Source organism: Natator depressus, chromosome 5 (assembly GCF_965152275.1).
Source record: "Natator depressus isolate rNatDep1 chromosome 5, rNatDep2.hap1, whole genome shotgun sequence".
NCBI classification, from domain to species: domain Eukaryota; kingdom Metazoa; phylum Chordata; order Testudines; family Cheloniidae; genus Natator; species Natator depressus.
Genome location: NC_134238.1, coordinates 44,286,472 through 44,308,868, shown reverse-complemented (window position 1 = coordinate 44,308,868; position 22,397 = coordinate 44,286,472). Strand labels below are relative to the sequence as shown.

At 41.6% G+C, this 22,397-nt stretch overlaps 1 protein-coding gene across 2 annotated transcripts in view; it reads right to left on the bottom strand.

Annotated features, from left to right (window-relative positions):
• The window catches only part of ARSB (arylsulfatase B), a 98,218-nt gene extending 84,677 nt beyond the window's left edge, over positions 1-13,541 (bottom strand). The window contains exons 1-4 of one of the 2 annotated variants that reach the window (XM_074952674.1): positions 13,240-13,541; positions 7,924-8,110; positions 5,444-5,634; positions 1,821-2,028 (exon numbers count right to left, since the gene is read on the bottom strand). In XM_074952674.1, the coding sequence (XP_074808775.1) occupies positions 1,821-2,028; positions 5,444-5,634; positions 7,924-8,110; positions 13,240-13,512 (859 nt within the window). In that variant the 5' untranslated portion in view covers positions 13,513-13,541. The remainder of the gene's footprint in view (positions 1-1,820; positions 2,029-5,443; positions 5,635-7,923; positions 8,111-13,239) is intronic. The other variant, XM_074952675.1, reaches the window with a different exon arrangement.
• Between the last annotated feature and the right edge of the window lie 8,856 nt (positions 13,542-22,397).

Genomic DNA, 22,397 nt, shown 5'->3' with positions numbered 1-22,397 from the left:
CCTGGGATAAGGATGATTCCTGTCACAGCAGGCCAAAGAATGACAAAGGGTGTTGTGGATTCAGCAACAGCCTGTTCCCTTATACAGAGCATCCTGGTTAGGCCACAGTGGGGACAGGAGGGGGTGACAATAACTAATCTATACATGGTTGGGAAAGAGCACTTATCCTGTGGTAGTTGTCCCCCAGGAAGTAGAAGGGAAGTTTAGTTGGCAACAAGTAGGGACAGTGAAGTCACTGCCTTACTCAGTAATGCTAGGAACTGACTGGACCCCATTCCTCTTATGTACAAAGGGTAGACAATGGGGGAAGGGACCCCAACCGGTAGGTCTGTGTAAAAAGCCCATGAGTTTAGACCCTCCAGGTACAGTGTGCGATAACCCTAGACATATGGTAACCATTTCAGAAAGGATGTGACATACTGGAGGACTTGGGGGAGGAGGAGAAAAAAAAAAAGCAAGAAGGGGCAGTGAATCAGAGAGTGCTAGTTTAGGGACACTTAAGGGGGAAGAGGCTTGACTGACTCCTAGGAGGAGCAAGCCTTAGGCAAGGCACAGGATGGAGAACAAGCCAGAAAGGGGGGGGGGGGGAAAAGAGTCCTGATAAGGAAATCTTGGTGGGCGAACCTACCCGACAGTCCCAAGCCAGAGGCAAAAATACGTCAAGGGAAGAGGGAGATCCTGAGACAGTGGATCTACAGGGACAATTCATGTGAGTAGATATAAGCCAGTAAACTGGAGGAAAGATCCATGGGATGTGATTGGCCTGATGACCAACTGGTGGAGATAGAGCTGTGGGGAAAACCTCCACCCTCAAGTGGACTTTCTGTGGGTGGCAGGCAGGAGACCACCACTGGTGGTCCATAGAAGCCCAGCCCCAAAAGGTACAGGACCCCCAGTAGAATCCCAGCCCCACAAAGAGGGTAGGGCACAGACAGCAAAGGAGGCCTCTGCCACAGGCGAAGTGTGACAGGCGACTATTAATAGCACCCTGGTCACTGAGTTTGCTGCAGCGCTAGGGAAAGTGCAGGCTTAACTGAAGCCAGTTATACACTGTGGGGACTATGAGCACCTGCATGGTAATTACTGGGCTAACAATGTAATTGGAAGGATATAAGTGGAAGGAACAGGAAGCAAAGGGGAACTCAGAAGGAAGTTCAGCAGCTGAACCTGGGCTGAGGAGTAAGGGCTGCAGGGAAGCCTCCCTTTGCTCTAATCCTGCATTACCCTGTGTTACTTCTGTAAGAAAATAATAAATATGTACCTCGGTGAAAGATAACAGCTTGGTGTGTGTTTCTGACCGTTAGGCCACACAAATTGTCCAGGCAGTTGTGTCACAGGGCATCTGTCGCTACCTGGTGTGCTCAAGTCCCTGCTGGATGTTTGTATCACACACAAAAAAGGGACAGTTTGAATATTGCCTAGAAAAATGGGTACTAGAAATCAGGACTGAGATGAATTGGTAGAGCTGTGTGAATAAAGGCTCAATCTTGAGAGCTACTGTAATCTCAAAAGCAAGTGAAGTTGAAGTCCCCCAGAACCTCACGCAAGGCTCTCAGTAAGTTTGTACAGTGCCTTTCATTGCATATGGTTCTAGACAATTAATCCTTTGTTTTCAGAAACACTCCCTCAAAATTGTTTATTTATGTTTAAGAGGGAACAAACAGATTCATCCTCTTTTAGGAAAAAAATTTTTATAGCTCCTGTGCATTTAAAAATCTGTTCTGAAATGGATCACTTCGTGGTTAGATTGGTCTCTCTTCAGCTTATTGGACATTACATTCAATGAGTCACCAGAAGAATATTTGACTAAACAGTCTTACCAGTAGAGAAGATGAGAACTGTGTTGTCCCAAAGCCCATATCTCTTCAGGGCTGCAGTGACATTTCCTACAGCTTCATCCATAATGGACACCATTCCCGCATAATGACGTCTCTTCTCATCTTTGATGAAAGCGTATGGTTTCATGTATTCCCCAGGGACCTGAAGGGGCTCATGGACAGATTGGAGAGCAAGATAGAGAAAGAGAGGCTGGGGGGGGGGGGGGGGGGAAGCAGTATGCAAGCCAGATGAGAGAGTACCCAAGCATTAAATGGAAAAAAAAAAAAAGAAAAAGAAAAAAAAAGTCACATGAACATACAGCAATTGTCTGGTTTTCCTCCCGATTTCTCTAAGCATAAGATATACACAATTCTGGGAAAGATTCTTATGAAAGGCACTGAAATATTAGTGAATATTTTCATTTTAATGGTAGCAAAGCCAGTTGATTTTATGATCTTCCTGCCACTCAACTTGGCTTCCTATCCTTTTTCTAAAAGGAAGACCAAAATTACATACAATACTGTTTCTCCTACTACAGCAAAGTCTCACAAATCTGTAAGTCAAATAGCAAGTTGTAAACAGGATTTGGGTAGGAAGTCTGAATCCCAGATTCATTATACAAAATAAAGTCATATTTCATGTGCAAAACATCTTGGTTAGTGGTAGTGTCATTGGTCATGAAAATCTCCATTGCATTTTCTTTACATCCCTGTTACAGAGCTTATGAGGAACCCAACTCGCCATGGAAAGTGGGGCTTTTAGGTTTTTTATTTTTAAACCAATGACAGATCATTTCATTTCACTAAGCGTCTTCTTGCAATTGGTTCTGTTAGTCCTGCTCTGGTATGGAGCACTCTGCCCTCAGGCTAGCTCCCCTGGAATACCATTCTCAGATCCTGACTCAGAGCCTTCCACAGAAACCTGCTTTCTCCCTGTGGTTTCTCTATGCCAGTACAGAAGGCTGGGTCCCCTGTGGTACCAAGCCTCCCATAAAACCTGGCTCAGAACCTTCCCACTTACTGTGATTCTAACCCCCAGAATGATCTTGCTCAGTGTAATGGATACCTGGACCTTATAGAAGAACTATCACCTGATGCTTCTTAGTCCCACCCTCTCAGGCTGGGAAGCAGCTAATTAATAGTGCACAGCTGCTGCAGCCCCATCTCCCTTTAAAGGGCCGATTCACCCTGTGACTCCAACCAGTCCCAAATCACCCCTTCCAGGATCCTCATCCAATCTGTTTCTCTCCCCACATTTCCTATGCCACCTGACTCCCAGAGCTCCTCATCCAAGCTCAGTGTCCTGTCCCCCCACCTCATCCTTGTCCCAGTCTCTTTGCCCAACCAGTCCCAGTTCTCCCTTTGCTCTCTGGCTCCTTTTCATATCTACCTCCCTGCCTCCAGTTCCACCCCACTGGTTTCCAGTCTCATCACATCTCAGTCCCCCCATCCCACCAGGTTCCTAGACTCCTCTACCTCCCTAGCTCCAGTCTGCTCACCCAGACAATCCTAGTCCATTCACCCTGCCAGCCTCCAGTTCCAATCTACTCCCCAGCTCTTGTTCCCTCCTCCGCATTTGAATGAGGCAGTTTCCTCCTCCATGCTGCCTGGGCCCAAACAGGCAGGGACAAGGTTGGGAGGGGTATCACTGATAACACAGGAAAGACAGGCTCCCTGTTCTTAGTTCTGGTGTCATTGCAGGGAACATCCTGCTCAACCCAGGCTTGAGCATGCCTAGTGCAGTCAGATAAGCTCCAGCAAGTCTCTGAGCATGTGTAAACTGAGATTTTTCAAAGGTTTATAAATTGGCCAAAATTTGTGTTGATTTTCACAAAGATGACAAAGGCACTTCCCAGACAAAGTCCACCCCTTCTCCCAAATTTCAAGCATTGGGCCACTAGAACTCTTCAAAGAAAAAAAAAAAAAAAAAAAAGTCAGATTTTTTTTTTAAATTGGTTTATATATATTTTTTTTAGTACTAACAAAACATTTTCCCCCTAGACTCATTCTGAAAACAGCTGAACCACTTTGGCTGAAGTTTTGCCAAAAAAATTCAGCCTTAAACACATTTCAGTTCTGAAAATTGTCATGTCTTCACTTATAAATGCACATACTAAAAGGGAAACTAACTTAACAATGTAATATGTCAGACTGCAGTAAAACAAAATAATGCCTGTGTTACAAATAGGTCAATTAGCCCCACATATTAGCATTTTGTGTGTTCTTGTCCAAATCAAGGTAGTCCATTTGTACCATCTTGTTGTGAGTTTTAAACAACAAAGTTAGTTTGGGGGTGGAGGTTAACTTAACTGCAGTGTTTAATACAGAAGTTTATTATATCATGGTCTAAGGTCTTTATATTAGAGGAATGAAGGAGAGATTCTGGATTTTTTCTGGGATCTTTGAATTAAAAACTTCAACTCTGCTTCTTTTTATAATACAGGTTAAGATATTTTACGTTTAGCATACTGCATCTTAATAAGTTTCAGAGTAGCAGCCATGTTAGTCTGTATTTGCAAAAAGAAAAGGAGTACTTGTGGCACCTTAGAGACTAACCAATCTATTTGAGCATAAGCTTTTGTGAGCTAGCATTCGATGAAGTGAGCTGTAGCTCACGAAAGCTTATGCTCAAATAAATTAGTTGGTCTCTAAGGTGCCACAAGTCCTCCTTTTCTTTTTTCATCTTAATAAGGAAGATGATTCTAATGAGGGAAACATTCCTGGCTTGTGAGTTTGAACATTGTATAAAGAATGTCCCTTATATGAAGTAAAGCTATGCTGCTAATTATTTTTCTGTGCAATGATTAAGATCTTCTTCATTCACATCCAGCCCCATCCTACACTGTGTATCTCCTGTAGAAGTCTTTTCAACTATTATGTGCACCAAGTTATACAATACAGTAGAACCTCAAAGTTACAAATACCTTGAGAATGGAAGTTGTTCATAACTCTGCACAAAAAAACATTATGGTTGTTCTTTCAAAAGTTTACAACTGAACATTGACTTAATACAGTTTTGAAAACTTTACTATGCAGAAGAAAAATGCTGCTTTTAACCATCTTAGTTCAAATGAAACAAGCACAGAAACAGTTGCCTTACCTTGTCAATTTTTTTTTGGTTGTAGTTTACACTTAACACAGTACTGTACTGGCTTTTTTTTTTTTTTTTTAAATGGTCTCTGCTGCTGCCCAATTGCATACTTCTGGATCCAAATGAGGTTGACTGGTCAGTTCATAACACTGAGGTTCTACTCTATAAGGGCTTTGAACATTAAAGCGTCAATGCAATACTGTCCATTTCTATTTGCTGAACTTTTTAGTTAAGTGCACTTTCCTGATTTGGGCCTATTTTCTAGTGGATCAATCTCTATTTTGCAAAACCTGCACTCGTAAGAGAGTAAGTCCTATTTAACTCTAGGTTTAGTGTAGATCTTTGTTCCTGTGAGAAAGCAGCACAAGGCCGGCTACGCTGATAAGACAGTGAGACTTATAAATGCAGCTCTGTATCTACATATTTATCAGCTATTGTTTACAAAGCAAGCTCAAGTCTTATAAATAAATATTGCATGAAAATATTAAGAAACTTGTAAAGTAAGTTCTCAAAAAAGCAACTGCTGTTACTGTACCTTCTCAGTTTTATGACTGGCTATAAGATCTACAGCTCTTTTCGTAAATACATTAGTGGAATACATGTTTCCAAATCCAACTGCAACTTCTTCTCCATCTCGAAAATCAAGAGCACAGCGTGTTGCATTCTTTGCACTGATGAACACACAACGTTCATGGGAATAATAATCTTCACTTCCCAGAAGATAACCTAGAACAGGAAAAAGAAGACCAAGTGAGCAACCCAATATATAATTTACTATATATAAACTAATATATCAGTAGAGGACTTTCAAAGGGCACAAAGGGAGTTGAGTGGCAAATTGCCCTTTGTGCCTTAGAAAAATTACACCATCAGTTTCACTTTTTGTAAAAAACAAGGCTAATCAGTCCAACATTCCTTAACATTTCTCATCTTGTATTTATTTGAAAATAAAGCACAAAATCCAATTCTATGCATCAATTATACAAACCCAGAAAATTTTTAAAAGTAGTTCAATAACTTTACATATAAATTGGCATGCATATAAATCAAAGATACTAGCATTAAAATGATGCACATGTCATGAGCCTGTAGCTAACTAGAATAACTCTTAGTTATGGTTTTGTAAACTGTATTTGTTAGTACAGAACACTTATATCTAAATAGATACTATGAATACTGGAATTATTGTACTGTTTACATTTATAGATTGGTAACAGATAGTTCATATGGAAGGCATTCCTGTAATCTGTGAGATGATTTCTGATCTACTGCTGACACCAACTGGTGAAAGAAACAAATCATTCTTTATAGAATAAGTTATTCATCTTAAGAATCAAAAATAAGGTTCTCCTACAAATTTTGCTTCTATCAAGGGTCCAATCTTATAAAGTACTGCACAGCTTTAACTCCCATTGACTGGAAGCAATGAAATTGCCTCAAAAACCATTTGCAATCTCATCCCTAAATCAGCCCCAACTTCACCACTCAAAAATTCTCCAGAATAATAGGGGAACGTTGCAAAGCATACCCTAAAGGCAACCAAATTTAGGCTCAGTGTGGGGGACAGATTCAGTTTCAAAATCCAGGACTTTGAGCAAAAACATTTATTCTGCTAACCCACCCCACCACAAAACAAAAACAAAAAACTAAAGGTCTAGCAAAACAACTTCCAACTATACCATATTGTGTATGTGCAAAACTCCACAGATGCAGAGGATGTCAAAGAAAGAAGTGGAAGGGCTTTCTAAAGGAAAGATCAAAAATATGCTCTTGAAAACAAGAAATAAATTATGGGGTTTTTAGTTTTTGTTTTTAAAAAGAGCATTAGTGATTTTGGACCAGTAGCTGACAGTTTCTCTCAATGCCCAGCCTGAGACAGATGGGGCCAGATTTGCAGAAGCATTGAACATTCACAGCTCAACTGGAATCATGGTTTGAACACAAAGAGCTAAGAACTCTGAAAAATAAATTGCCTCCCTCCCATACCGAGCACCCAAAATTATTAACAACAAAAATTGGCAAGTGTCTAATCTCTGTGCCTCAGGTCCCCACCTCACAGGTAACGTGACGTAATGTGACAAGGGGTGTTGCGAAGATAAATTCATTAATGTTCATGAAGCACTCAGATACTTCGGTGAGAGCATCACAGAAAGCCCAGGAGAAAGTAAATAGTTTTGTATTCAGTGCAGTGCTGTATGGTGTACATTAAGGCTAGAGTCACATATGAAATGTGGACGATAAAAAGGAAACATTTAATAACTAACCAGTAACTTAATGAGGCAGGAGTCCTGTGAAAAAACAGTATGAGCTCATGCAATTAAAGACTGTATTGTAATGCATACTCATAACAGGGCCAAATTAAAGTTACACAGGTATCCTAATCCTGGCAGTGCCTAAGTTTTGAGTGCTTAACTTTGCAACTCTAAAATTCCTTTAACAGTTTGTTTTAAATGTAATTTAATCTAAGTTCTTGTAACACCTTGACCATGGTAGTATCTGAGTGCCTAATGAATTCAAGAAATATATATTGCATTTAGAAAATATATAAAAAAAATGACCGAGTCTGGTAAAATGCCTATTGCTTTTTCTAGTTAAGACACTGCTATTAAAAAAACGCAATACACAAACTACAATAATGTTAGAAGTCTGACCTAAACCTAGACATATGAAATTTCAGTTTAAAGCTTCCTCTAAGAGCACACTCATGCAACATGTGGAGTAACTGAGCACAATGGGACAAGTTAAATGTGGAGCTTAAAATATAAACATATTTGCTTCTGTGGGTTTTAAAAAAAAAAAATCAGATGATTTTCAGCAACAGGCTTTTGGATATCAACGTTTATCTATCAAGTGTAGTCTGCTAAATTAGAAAACTGTATTTTGTATCATGTGCTGAAACAGCTAAAACATTGTTTTTCTGGCTATATGTTAATTTTGAGTTTTTTGTTAAAAAAAATTTCCCCTTTCAATATGGTTAGTAAAAGTACTTAAAAAAAAAGTAAATCTGGCCATTACCAAAATAAGTATCAAATCCTCTGTGGATTGGGAGGCACTCTTTTTTGTACATGCCTAGATGCCACTTCCCTACCATGTGGGTAACATATCCTGCTTCCTTCAGCAGTTCAGGCAGGAGTTTCTCATTCAATGGGACACAGCTGGGCTGGCAAGGCCAAATTATTTGGTGTTGTAAACCTGTATGGATCTTGGAAAAATAAACCCAATGCAGGTATTAGTTACAGCATGATGGCAATGTATCCTATGAAAGCATTGTATCAATATTTAAAAATATACACATAAAAGTAGTCTGGAGTCTCACAATTCCATCTTACAGAAAGCATTTGCTAGAAGACTCTAGAAGTACTTTACAGACTGCCTGCACAGGAATCAGATAAAATCCCAGCTTTCTTCCGAAGAAAGAGACTATAAAACTTTTGTACTACTTGTTGGCTTACAATTGTACTATGGCAAGCCATCATTAGTAAAGAAAGCACATGTTTATTTAGCCAACCAAAAACTCAGTATCGTGACTGATGGGATCCCTGGGGTGCAGCCTGGGACTGTGGGACCACTGTGAACCCTGAACTCTCTCCAGCCTGGGCTGTCTCTCACGATGCCATGCTAGTGACCACAAGCAAACCCCTCCAGGTGCTGTGATCACTCAGCACAACCACATGTGGAGACCCAGCACCCAGCAAGATTGCACGAGCGCTCCCAGAGCCACTCGTGAATCACAAAGAGAAAGGCACCAAAGCCAAATCCCCCCCAGCACTGTACCTCAGGAATATATCATCTTGCACTGCTGAAGATGGGTAGTGCAGATTTATTAATTGGTTCACCACTTCATCAATGGAAAGTGGATATACACCAGCCTTCGCAAAACCTGAGCAGATTTTCCCCATACTTCATACAAACTCACTGATAAAGATAAACAGTTAAACAAATTTATTGACTATAATAGGTAGATTTTAAGTGATATCAAGTGATAGGCAAAAAGTCAGAGTTAGTTACCAAAAGAAATAAAATATAAGCATGCAGTCTAAACTCTCAACCCTATTAGACTAGGCAACAACTAGACTAAGCAGTTTCTCTCACCCCACTGGATATTGCAGTCCTTAATACACAGATTTCAAGGGTGAAATCCGAGTCAGTCCCCTAAGCTGGGGTCTTCAGAATGTCCTTGTTGCTTGCAGTGTAGCTGGATGAAGGAGAAAGGCCCAGCATGTGGCCACTGCGTCTGTTTTGTACTCAGTCCATGTGCTTGGAAAACAAGTCCAGGCATGTCTCGGTGGGCATTGCCGAGGGGCTTGTCTACACTGTCACTTTACAGCGCTACAACTTTCTTGCTCAGAGGTGTGAAAAAACACACCCCTGAGCAGTGCAAGTTTCAGCGCTGTAAAGTGCCAGTGTAGCCGCATTCCCAGCGCTGGTAGCTATTCCCCTCGTGGAGGTGGGGTTTTTTTTGGTTTTTTTTTTTTTAAAGAGCTCTGAGCGCTATGCTGCGACTACACAAGGCACGTTAAAGCGCTCCCTGCCAGAGTCCACACCCCTCACCCTCTCCTGCACCCCAACTCTGACCCAGCCTGGAGCCCCCTCCTGCACCCAAACTCCCCCCCAGAGCTTGCACCCCTCACTCCTGCACCCCAACCTCCTGCCCCCAGCTGAGCCCAGAGCCCCCTCCAACACTCCGAACCCCTAGGCCTCAGCCCAGAGCCTGCACTCTCTCCTGCACCCCAATTTCCTGTCCCACCCTCGTGAAAGTGAGTGAGTGAGCAAGGGGGAAGGGGGGAAATGGAGTGAGCAGGGCAGGGCCTCAGGCAAGGGGCGGGGTAGATTCTGGGTTGATCTTAAATTCAAAGAGTGATCTTGTGCGTAAAAAGATTGGAGACCACTGGACTAGATGGACCACTGCTCTAATCCCACATGGCTATGCCCATTTTTCTGTAAATCAGATGGATGATGCAAGGCTCCATGGAAGTGTTTTCACACACACACTCCCCCCATTTAGGTGAATCTGAGTAATCAAAATGTGGCTGTATATCTGAGTCAAGCTATGAACAGGACCTTTAAGTCTGAAGAGTCAGGGAAAGAGGGAGGAAGAAGGCTTATTATGACCTCAATATAAAGTCTAGTCCTGCATTAAAGAAGACTTTCCTATTTATTTTTTAATTTGTCATGTGTTTAGGGCACAGATAGAGAAGCGGATTTCTGACATTTTATAGAAGGGTAAATCAAACTGTATGACTTGGCTTCTACAAAGATACCTAGACAAGAGAATGTTATCACTGTTTATGGCTTGGTTCTAAAGTCATTTTTGTGTTAGTCCAATTTTTATTTTATTTTTTTAACAGCTGATGTAACAAATATCTTGGTTTTAAAATTAAAGTTATTTGTGCATTTAAGATAAATGCTCTCTGCCACTGTACAATGCAGAGGAATCAAAAAAAAAAAAAAAAAAATCGCAAAAAAACCCTCAAAGAGTGAGCCAGGAGCCACACAGAAGGAAGAGAACACTATGAGACAGCATCCCTCCTTTGCAAGTCTGTACAAAGTCACAAGCACTTCCAAAATATTTACATTAAGGGGTGAAAATGAAGCATAAAGCAATGTGTGGCTTGACTCCTAGTTGCGAGACAGGGGGAAGGAAAAAGAAAAGGAGTACTTGTGGCACCTTAGAGACTAACAGATTTATTTGAGCATAAGCTTTCGTGAGCTACAGCTCACTTCAGTCAGGGAATCAGCCTCTCTATGCAGCATATACCCTCGTTAGGATAGCATGTCCATGTTACAAAGGAGGTTTGTGTGCATGATAGGCTGGGGCAGCCAATGGCACCACACTACCTATCCCAGTGCTTTGGAAGGTAGAGGTGAACATAAATCCAGAGTCCAGGCCAGGGATGGCTAAAGAACCATGGGATCACCTTTGCTCCTCTCCAACCTGCCTTTTCTCTGTTCCTCTCCCTGCCTGCTCCACACCATCACATTCAAATTCCCAGGTAGGACAATGTGATGGATCCGGGTGGAAGAAGACTGTTGTAGTTTGGTTTTTGTTACACTAACAGTTCAGGAATAGGTCAGGGTGTGTTAGCTAGTCTTGACCTTTTTCCTTATACAGACACGATGTAACATCTTTTACCAAAATTCAGTATATAGGGTATACTTTGATCTACTCAGTTGAAGTAAAATGTGTTGTAACATCCACATTAGAAAAAAGGTCAAAGCTAAATGGGTGTGTTCACTACCATTAGTCCACTCTTCTAACATAGCTAAGCCAACAGAGAATTAGCCAGTGTGCAGATGATTGTTTATAGGCTAGGTAACTCATGTATATTAAACACCCATAGCCCTCTCTCAAGGTGAGTTACAAAATGAAAACCAAACAGCACACAAATTTCACCATTCTAGAAATGTCAGTAGGGATCACATCACTAAATGAAATATTTGCACTATCAGATCTTTGTGTTTCTTTTAAAGTTTCAAAGGCACTTAACTTCTACAGTGCTCCATCACTGTATAAAAGAAACTTAACTAGATTTGATATTTGAAAGGACAAGTAATTCTGACAAAACAGTTTTCAGTCCAACTGTAAGAAGTTTATATACAATCTGAAGAGCTCAGAGCTTTTACATTACAGAATTTTTTTGCTTGGGGAATTTACAGGAAGCTACTATGGTATGGTCTTGCTGACAAGTAAGAAGTTAAGTTCTCTTGATTGGGCATCACCACCAATGATATACAATAGGCTAGAAACACACCTGACAAGTTTAACCCATATAATGAAACACTTTTCCCTTCGAATTGTCAACACTCCCCAAAACAGCAATAGCCACTTACGAGTAGATAGCAAAAGGCACTGATATGTTGCTACCAATTAGTGTCTACTACGTGGGTGGGCAAAATACGGCCCGTGAGCTGGATCCGGCCCATTTAACATTTCTGTCTGGCCTGCCATGACTAACATTTCTGCCCCCTCGTGATCTCCAAGTCCAGGCCACTAAAAGTCCCGTGGTATAGTGGGGCGTTCAGGCAAGCTGCCTGCCTGCTGTGGCCCCATGCCGCTCCTGGAAGCGGCCAGCTACTGCTGGCACATCCCTGCATGCTCCTGAAGTGGGGGGCGGGGGAAGAGGGCTCCGCGTGCTGCCCCCACCCCCAGCATCGTCCTCACAGCTCCCATTGGTCAGAAACTGGCCAACGGGAGCTGCTGGGGCAGCGCTTGCGGGGGCAGGCAGCTCACAGAGACCCGCTGCTCCCATCCCCCCAAGGGGCACACCGTAGAGAAGTGCCAGCAGCAGCTGGCTGCAGCCACTTCCAGGAGCAGCATGGGGCAGTGGCAGGCAGGCAGCCTGCCTGAGTCCTGCTGCATCGCTGACTGTGGTAAGCGCCTCCAGGCAAGAGCCTGCACCTTGCACCCCCTCCCACACCTCAACCCCAGCCCCAGATCAGAACCCCCTCCTGCACCAAACTCCCTCCCAGAGCCCACACTCCTCACCCTCTCCTGCACCCCAACACTCTGCACCAGCCCAGAGCTCCCCCCTGCATCCAGACCCCACACCCTTGCCATTAATATAGTAGAAATGTGTGGCCCATGACAATTTACCAAAATTTTCATGGAGTGGCCCCCCCGCAAAAATTATTGCCTATCCTAGTCTACTAGAATACAATCCTGCCACCATGCAGAGGGAAACACTACAAGAAACCACTAGAGGGCTCCCCCACCCAAATGAGTCTATATGATCTGTCACTATAGGCTGTCATCTTTACTAAAAGAGCCCAAATTCCTGTGAGGGTTTGTTATTTCTTCCTCTGTACGTGGCTCTAAAAATAATAATAATTTCCACTAATTCTGTTGGACTTAGCTAACGTATGCAGAGAACTCGGGGTAAATTTTTCCAGGAGCCTAAATCCCATGGTCTAAAAATCATTTGGGCCTTTCAAAACCCCCATGAGGTGCCTCCCTGCATCTTTAGCTGCCTAAATACCTTTAGCAACGTAGCCCTACAACCAACGGAGCTTAAGAAAGGGTCACCCTTGGTTGGGACGGGGGAAGGCACCGCCGCCGGAGAGAAGCGCCTCACACTGCCAGCCGGGGGCGGCAGCAGCACGGCCCTCGGTGAGAACTTTGTACCGACTTGCAGCCTCCCTGCTGAGACTGGGGAGGGCTCAGAGGGGCGGGAGAGGCCTTCCCACCCAGGTAGCTGAGGGACAAGCCAGTGCCACACGCCGCCAACTGGGGGGAACGCCCCCCCCAACTCCGGGGAGCCCCTGCCCGCCCCCGGAGCCCCGCTAGGCTTGGGGGCTGCCCAGGCGGCGCTAGGACGGGGTTTGCTGCCCTACCTGGTACCTGCCGGTGAGCAACTGGCTGCGGGACGGAGTGCACAGGGGCTGCGTGTAGTAGCGCTCCAGCCGCACCCCGCCCGCCCCCAGCGCATCCAGCTGCGGGGTGCGGATGAGGGAGTCGTGCCAGCCCACGTCGTGCCAGCCCAGGTCATCGGCCAGCACCACCACCAGGTGCGGGGCCGCCGCGCTGCTGGCCAGGCAGAAGCGCAGCCAGCACAGGAGCAGCGAGAGCCGCGCTGAGCCCAGCCCGGGCCCCGGCCGCCTCAGCATGCTGCCCGCCTGCCCCGCCGCTCAACCAGGAACTGGCCGGCGGGGGCACCGCCCCCAGCACAGGACCGGCGGCTTCAGCACCCCGCCCCCTGCACAGGGCGATGGGCCTCCCAGGCCCGCCCCGAGCAGGGGAAGGAAGCGGCCCAGCGGCCCAGCCTTTTACCAAGCAAAGCGCCAGCCTAATGCTTTGCCCATGCCACAGGGCTGGGCCTCAGGCCTGCCCCACGTCCCACAGGGCAGAGCAGGCAGAGATCAAATCCAGAAATCAAATCCAGAGAAGTTCCTTCCCCTGACAGACTCTGCCAATGCTGCCAACCTCTTCAGCACCACCCAAACTGCATAGACCCCCAAATAAGCTTTTATGGGGACACAGAAGAATTATGAAGGGACGCCGTAAATGCCATCCCTCGAACTCCAGAGAGATACATCCCTGCACAAAGAGGTTAATCTTGCCACTAAAAATAAAATAAATAAAAATCTACAAACCCCTGAAGAGCGTCACAAACCAATCCCACTGCTCACAACCAGATCCAGAACTGTTGCTCAGAAAGAGGGAGAAAACAAGAAAAGTTCTTTGACTAGGACTGTCAAAAAACCACAGCAAAGTAAAGGACTTACCCAGTCAAAAGTACACAGAAAATATACGCGATGTTCAGCATGAACCACTGAGAAATTTCAAATCAATTAGTTTCTTATTCAGATAATTCATATGACACAAACAAAAAAAAAAACCCCCAAAAAAAACACCAAACAAAAAACCCAAACACTCGATAGAAACAAATACCAGACAAACCTAGAAACAAAATTATATCAGATAAAAATTATATACAAAATCATTTTCAAACCAATATAAACAAAATCTAGGAATCCAGAATAGTAAAGTCTGGACAAACTTCAAAGAAACAAAAAACAAAACCAAAAAAACTCAGAAGAAATCCAGCTTGAAAAGCTAAAAGCAAACTAAAAGAACGAGGAGTACGTGTGACACCTTAGAGACTAAAAGAAAAGGAGTACTTGTGGCACCTTAGAGACTAACCAATTTATTTGGGCATAAGCTTTCGTGGGCTAAAACCCACTTCATCAGATGCATGCAGTGGAAAGCTTATGCCCAAATAAATTTGTTAGTCTCTAAAGGTGCCACAAGTACTCTTTGTTCTTTTTGCTGATACAGACTAACTCGGCTACCACTCTGAAACCTGTCATAAAAGCAAATTGACATTCTCATAAAAACACTGGAAATATAGTGTACCAAACTCTATTTGGCAAACCAATGTAAACATAAAAACTGAAAGAAATCCCATAAACTCAAGCTGAAGAAATCATGTGGCCAGATAATATAATTATTTAAACACTAAAAAACGGCAGTAAACAAATCCAAGGTACTTGACAATAAAAAATAGTGGCCTGCTTTGCAGATTTGTCAAAATGTTTTGACAACATTTGGCACTTAGGTCTGAACTTTAAATGGCTACAAAAGCAAAACCAGTGGAAAAACATAACAATTAAATGTCTATACCAGTTCACTAACAAACATATGCATACAGAGGCCTTCAAACAAGACAGACAGGGATGTTTACCCTAATTCTCAAACCTGGGACCTCCTCTAAACACTTGAGACATAAGATGCCTGCTCTGTGGGGCTAGTCTATTACCCACACAAAATGGGGTTTAAGGAAATCTACAGTTACTAGAAACATATTGCAAGTACTTGGTTTTACAAATCAACCTGTATACCAAGGTAAAAATATTGATTAAAAAACAAAAACTACTAAAATGAATTTGAAACTTAGAGACAGAATACACATTGAACTGTACATTCCTCAGCATCATAAAAAAAAGCATTGGAGTACTTCCTGCTGGCTTCAGAAGAATTAGAAGAAAAGCTCTTTGGACCTTTTACACCAATAAGAAGCCAGCCTATAAAACTATATGACAACATAATCCAACTTCAGTACATAGGAGTAACATCTGAGGCTCAAGCATAACTACACTAACTGGAACAAAACATCAATAAAAACTCTACAGTGCTTCTGACAGGTATATTGGGTACATATGATTTACTAAACCCTAGCTACAGAGAAGAATTGGGTGATTGAGAAAGGGAAACAATCAACCTATGTAAAAGAACATTCAGTTTCTTGCATCAATGCAACCAAAGCAGCATACCTATTCTCCACCACAGAGCACTCAACAATTAAAGAACTAGAAGCAACTGAAAATATAATTGTGATGACAGGGAGATCAACCAGAGCACCCCTTTTCAGTTAGGCATGGCATGGCAGGTGGGTTCAGCCTCCTTTCTCTTCAGCTGGGTTACAGTCAGTCCAGACAACATTTCAACAAGGAACCCCTCTTCTAACAGCCTTATTGATTAACAATAGTCATAAACATAAGTAAAGGGCTGGGTTCCATTAAGCAGGTTCTCTAGTTCTTCCCTCTAGAGCTGAGTTGAAATTTAGCCAGCTTTAATGCCTGTACAAGCTTTTCCCTCACCTGGAGCCTTTTCTTTAATTAGGCTTCAGGCTATCCTTTACTAGCAGGTGTCTCAGGCCACTTGCCTTAGAGAAATCTATCTGCCTCTTGAAACAGGAGCTCCTCTCAGCCCTTTTCTTAGAGCTGGGCTTCATAATTTAAGTCAGCTGTATGGCCTTTCCCAGTTTCCTTCAGCTAAGCACCCTTTCTAATTGAGCTGTCAAGAAAGTTCAGCATGGCAACCCCCCAGCCAGTGTCTACTCTGTTCTTCTTCTTGTATTTTATGGTGTAGCAGACTGACATTCTGAGTGGATACCCACCAGCTGCTGGATTTTATGATATATAGTTACTGTCCCTCTTTCCCCAGTATTTTAAAAAACATTAATATTGCTTTCTTTATGGTACCCCATTCTCCTGATGTTCTTATTAGGTATTTTAGTGTAAAATTTGTCATTTTTAGGTGCCTGAGTTTGTCATATAAAATCCCCCTTCAACATTGCACTTTTTACACTCCTAGAGAATGTGATCAGCCATTTCTTTTCCCTTGTATGTCTCACACAGCCCATCTTTGTGTTTATTAATAAAGGCCAAGTTACTGTTGAAGCTAGTGTCCTGCAAGTATTTAGAGTAGAGCTACCTCACTCTCTCTCAGGTTCTTGCAGTAGGTCAGCATTTTCAATTCTAGGGAATGCTTTATGAAATCTTCCCCCCTTGTTTCTTTTGTCTTTGCTTCCTGCCACTCCTCTTAGTTCATTTTTAACCAGATTTTTAAACTCCTGCTTAGAGGATCTCTGTATAAATTTTTCCATTTATTACAGCATTTTTGCTACTTTTGTTGGGAATCATCAAGAAAGGGATAGATAATAAGACAGAAAATATCATATTGCCTCTACACAAATCCATGGTACGCCCATACCTTGAATGCTGTGTGCAGATGTGGTCGCTCCATCTCAAAAAAGATTATTGGAATTGGAAAAGGTTCAGAAAAAGGCAACAAAAATTATTAGGGGTATAGAATGGCTTCCATATGACAAGAGATTAATAAAACTGGGACTTTTCCGCTTGGAAAAGAGGTGACTAAGTGGGGATATGATAGAGATCTGTAAAATCATGAGTGGTATAGAGAAAGTAAATAAGAAGTGTTATTTACTCCTTCTGATAATACAAGAACAAGGGGCCACCAAATGAAATTAATAGGTAGCAGGTTTAAAACAAACACAAGAAAGTATTTTTTCACGCAAAGCACTGTCAACCTCTGGAACTCCTTGCCAGAGGGTGTTGTGAAGGCCAGTACTATAACGGGGTTCAAAAGGGAGCTAGATAGATTCATGGAAGATAGGTCCATCAATGGCTATTAGCTAGGATGGGCAGGAATGGTGTCCCTAGCCTCTGTTTGCCAGAAGCTGGGATTGGGTGACCGGGCATGGATCAGATTGATGATAACTGTCTGTTCATTCCCTTTGGGGCACCTGCCATTGGCCACTGTCAGAGGACAGGATACTGGGCTTGATGGACCTTTGGTCTGACCCTCTATGGCCGTTCTTATGTTCTTATGTTTGACTGCCCTCTCTTTTCCTGCTATCCCAACATGCGATGGGATCCATGCTATTTCAAATGGATACTCCCATCTGTGACACTTTTGTTAATAAAAATATTTCCTTAATTATATCATTTCTGCCATCTGAATTCCAATTTTTGTCTGCCAGTAGTCCTGATAGTAAATCTGACAAGATGACAATGGAGGTAGGCAGGGCTTTGGAGCAGAGCCTGGAGCTGGAGCGCGGCACAGTGGAGCTGCAGGTTTTTGCCCAGAGCTGGAGGGGAGCTGGAACACAGAAAATCTTGACTGCTCCACTGCTCCAGTTTTTTTTTTCATTTTCAATCCAAAATGAATGATATTTAGGAAGAAAGTCCTAAAGGTGCCAAAAAGTTTCAGCTTGTATAACAATTGATATTAACATCTACTTTACCACTTTACGTAATATGTCACAGTTATTCTCACTTTGCCCAAAATCAAGATTTAATGTACAGATACAAAATTACAAAGTTGTTTGGAGATATGTTTTATTAAAGAATCAGATAATTATCAGATATCCGGCAACACTGCAGACTGCTCCCACCCTTGTGCCAAGGTTAGGCAAGTATGTACTCGCATAGATTAGTTAGATAGTTAGATTAGTATGTGTTGATACTTCTTTTGTAAGGGTTGATCAATGAGACACACTGAGTGCTGCGATTACGGAAAAGTGTAACACAAGACACAACATTTAAGATATCACCAACAGGTGTATTGGAAAAAAAATAATGTTTTTGTTTATTGATATATTAAGATATCACAAGAGATATTAACCACTTAAACTCATTTCTCACACGGGCTCCCATTACCGGTACGTTTGTTCATTTGTACATGCTCCCATATCACTCTGGCAGACTTATTTTATATGTCATCTGTTCAACGGTCTTTTGGTAGCATTGTTTGTAATTTTAAATTTACTGAAAAAGTCACATGCAGCAGGCATATAAATATACAGGAAACATTTTTGCATGAATTAGGAGTGATTTTTGTGATATATCCAGAGTGATTGGAAAATGTCCAACACAACTTTGGGGGTGAATCCTTAGGTCATTTTAAGAAAAAACGTTTCTGTGAATACGTGTCCTAAAATTCTTCCTAAGGGAGCTACAGTCCTTTCAAGGAGGCGATGAAAAGTTAATTTCTGATTAATATCTCAAAAACGCTTTAATATAAAGTAATGAAATTATGTCTGTGTCTTAGCGTTAGTATGTGCTACCATATTACATTATCCAAAATTATTGAAATCATAGGTGTCCTGAACTAGCGGTTAGTCATTTTTATTTCATATTTCAAGAAAGGCTTGTCGTCGACTGCCTCTGGCTACGAGCGATAATATTATGTTCCATAATAAGTTAATAATTTTGGTTATTATTTATTATTACATTTAAAATTTATGGTTCCAAAGTTGAAAAATAAGTAATAAATAAAATTGTTTGTATCATTCTAAGCATCTAAGCAGATTAAAATTTTGAAACAGTTTTCTCAGAAACGGTTAATTATACAAAATAAATTAAGAGTACCATTTTAATGCATGTTTTAGCATTAAATCATATTCCAGGGTCGTATCTGTTAAATAGTCGAAGATTTAAAAAATATTAAATAAAATTGGCCCAGTCCCCACTGTTCATGACACCTGTAGTTTAAATAATTTTATTTGAATGATGTTGTACGATAGAACGTTGGAAATAAACTTTAATGGGAAAGCGGATTCAAATTGCAAGCACAGTCCTTTTAGTAAAGAGAGCAAATTTTCGGAAATATGTTTTTCCTTCAACAGGCTGGAAACATTATACAAGATAGAGCAAATAACAGGTTCTATCTTGTATAATCTATTCAGGCTGATGAAGCAAAACCATATTTCCAAAAATTTGCTCTCTTTACTAAAAGGACTGTGCTTGCAATTTGAATCCACTTTCCTGTTAAAGTTTATTTTCAACCTTGTAACGTGTAGCCTCATTACTTCCCAACAATTAATGTTGTAGAACAGCGATAGCACGTACTAACGCTACGGCACATACCAAATTTCATTGATATATCTATATTAAAGCGTTTTTGAGATATTAATTAAAAACTTGGAAAATATTTTAACCACAAAATGTCATAAGAAAAACTAACTTGCAATTTATAAATAAAAATTATATTAATTATGTATATCAAAAATACTTCTTACTTCATTAAAACTGCAAGAAACATGTTAAATATTAAAATATACTTTAATAATAATCTTGTGTAAAAAGAAAATGCGATCATTTTTGTCCAGAAAATCCAAAATAAATTCGAAGTACTTTAAGTGGTTAAGACATCACAAGCAGGTACATTATAAAAAAATGTAATGCTTTTGTTCATTGCTTTTCGGAGATCATAACAAGAAACATTTGGATGCAGTAGCAGCACAAGAAGATATGGCCATGGCTTCAACAAAAAAAACTCAAATCTGCCCCCCATGATTGACAGCCAATTTATGGAAAAGGATCTCAACGGTGTCTTTACTTTTGAATTTGAAAAGCCCAAATTTGGGCTTTTGGGAAAAGCAAAGAAGAAATCGGCAACGTGCATGGTGGAAAAGGAAGTGAATGGCGAGCTCAAACCATGTAGCTTCAAGACAAGTGAAGTAAGTGCCGTGAAATGGCATGTAAAACATAACCATCCTGAAAACTATGCGGCTCTGGCTACAAAAAAGGACCAGGAAGATGAGGCAAAACAGAAAGCTGATGCGGCTAAACGATGTTCATCTGGCTCTTTGAAAACTCCTGAAGAAAAGATTTTTTGCGGAGCTTCATCTGAAAAGAAACCCAAAATTGAGCAAACAAAACTTGACTCATATTTGAAGTCCTCAAGGTTACAGTCACCATGGATGCCAATACTTTCTGTGAAGGGCTGATAGAAGTGGTTTGCTTGAGTTCAACACTGCTCACTAACTTCAGGATAAAGAACAAAGGATTTCAAAAAATTGCAGGTGAAATGGGTCGGCAGCTTGGCGTTTCGACAGGGCATGATGCGGTTCGTCATTTAGTTGTCAGGACAGTTGAGTCTGGTTGCGAAGAGCTCAAGAAAGCTTTGGAGCAAAAATTGTGCTACCTGAAAATGGATGCGGCAACCCATGGAAACACAAATTTCCTTGCAATCAATGCTCAGTACTACGAAGAAGGAAAAGATAAAGCTGTGGTAAAAACCTGGGACATAATCGACACTGAAGGGCGTCACAATTCTTCGTATGTGAAAAGTCAAGTAAAAGCTATTTTAGAAAATTTGGGATCAGCGAAATGTAAGTGCTGAGCATCTGCGTTGACAATCCAGCAAACATGACGTGTGCCATCAAAAATTTCAGCGAGGACAATGAAACCATTTCTACCTCTGAGAACGGGGATGTGGACAGAACTGAAGCTATTTTGCCTGATGAAGGAACTAAAGGAATGGATGAAATTGAACTCAACATGGATGCCACTGCTCAATGGGTTAATGACCCTAGCCTCATACTTCCAACATGGCTTCAGAGGACGACTCAAAAGTCCAGCTGATGAGGTGTGGTATTCACACCCTTCAGCTGGCAATCTGGGATGGACTCAACAAGAACATGCGAAGAAATTTCTGGCAAAAATTTGACAAGTCATTGTAAAACTACGAACCCCAAGTATTCGAAGTGTTCTGCTTGATCTACATGGGGTAACTCAATCATTGGATACTGTGACTCGCTGGGGTTCAACATTTGCTATGATTGATCGGCTTCTCATTTTTCAATCTTACTGTGAACAAGTGGCTGCTGCTGGAACAAGAGAACTCAAGTTAACAAAAGCTGAATGGGACGAAGTGAAGAACCTGTGAGACCTCTTGGCAAAGCCAAAGCAAACAACCGTGAATCTTCAAGCTGTCGATGTAACCCCAGGAGTTTTAATGAAGGAATGGTGAAAACTGTCAACATTCTTGCAAGAAAATGGTGGACAAATTGCAGAAGGAATTCTATCCTCCATGCAGAAAAGCGAAGAGAAGCTTTTTGACAATATTCATTTCCTTGCTGGAGTTTACGTTGACCCATGGTATCGGATTCTTCTCACCTCAAAGGAAATACCAATGGCAAAGGAAGGGCTCCTTGATATTGCTCGATGACTCGAAAAACAAAATCTATTGCTACATTTGAACTCAGCGAAACAGGTGAAGAAAACAAAACACAACAAAAGGAGTCATCAACAATCGAATTTGTGGTTTTGGAAAGTTCACATCCTTCAGAAATAGCAGGCTGTTCTCAAACTTCCATCTCCACTCTGAACTTGTTCGAGCCTCCATCCCTGAGACGTCTTCAACCATCACAAGGAAATGGAGATAATTCAAGCACCAATTCTTCAGAAGATGATGCCTTTGAAAAGGAATTGGATAAACAAGAAAGATGCCTGCGAGCTTCTGTGGTTCATAATTGTAATGAAGCATTATTCGAGAGAAACTTTCGGGAAGATTGTGAGGTGATGGAGTCTATTGGTAGGCTAAAAGTTAAGTCTGTTTTTGAGGCCATTCACAGCTACCCACACCACATTCAGGCTGCCTGTAGAATTGCTTTGAGCATGCCAACAACTCAAGCTAGTGTAGAGCAACTGTTTTCTGCTTTAAAGTTCATTTTAAATGATTTGCGGCAGGCTATGAAAGATGACTTGATTGTTGCAATAATTTTTTACAGACTGAACTATGAATTATTCTAGTTTGTATCATTGTTGATGACATTTAAATTGTTTTAAAAGTCTGAATAAAAATAATGTTTTTTCAAAATTACAGTATGCACTTTTTTATTTAGTTAAAAATTAATTTAAGTTGGAGCGCGGAGCGGAGTCAGAGCGGAGCTGGAGCAGTC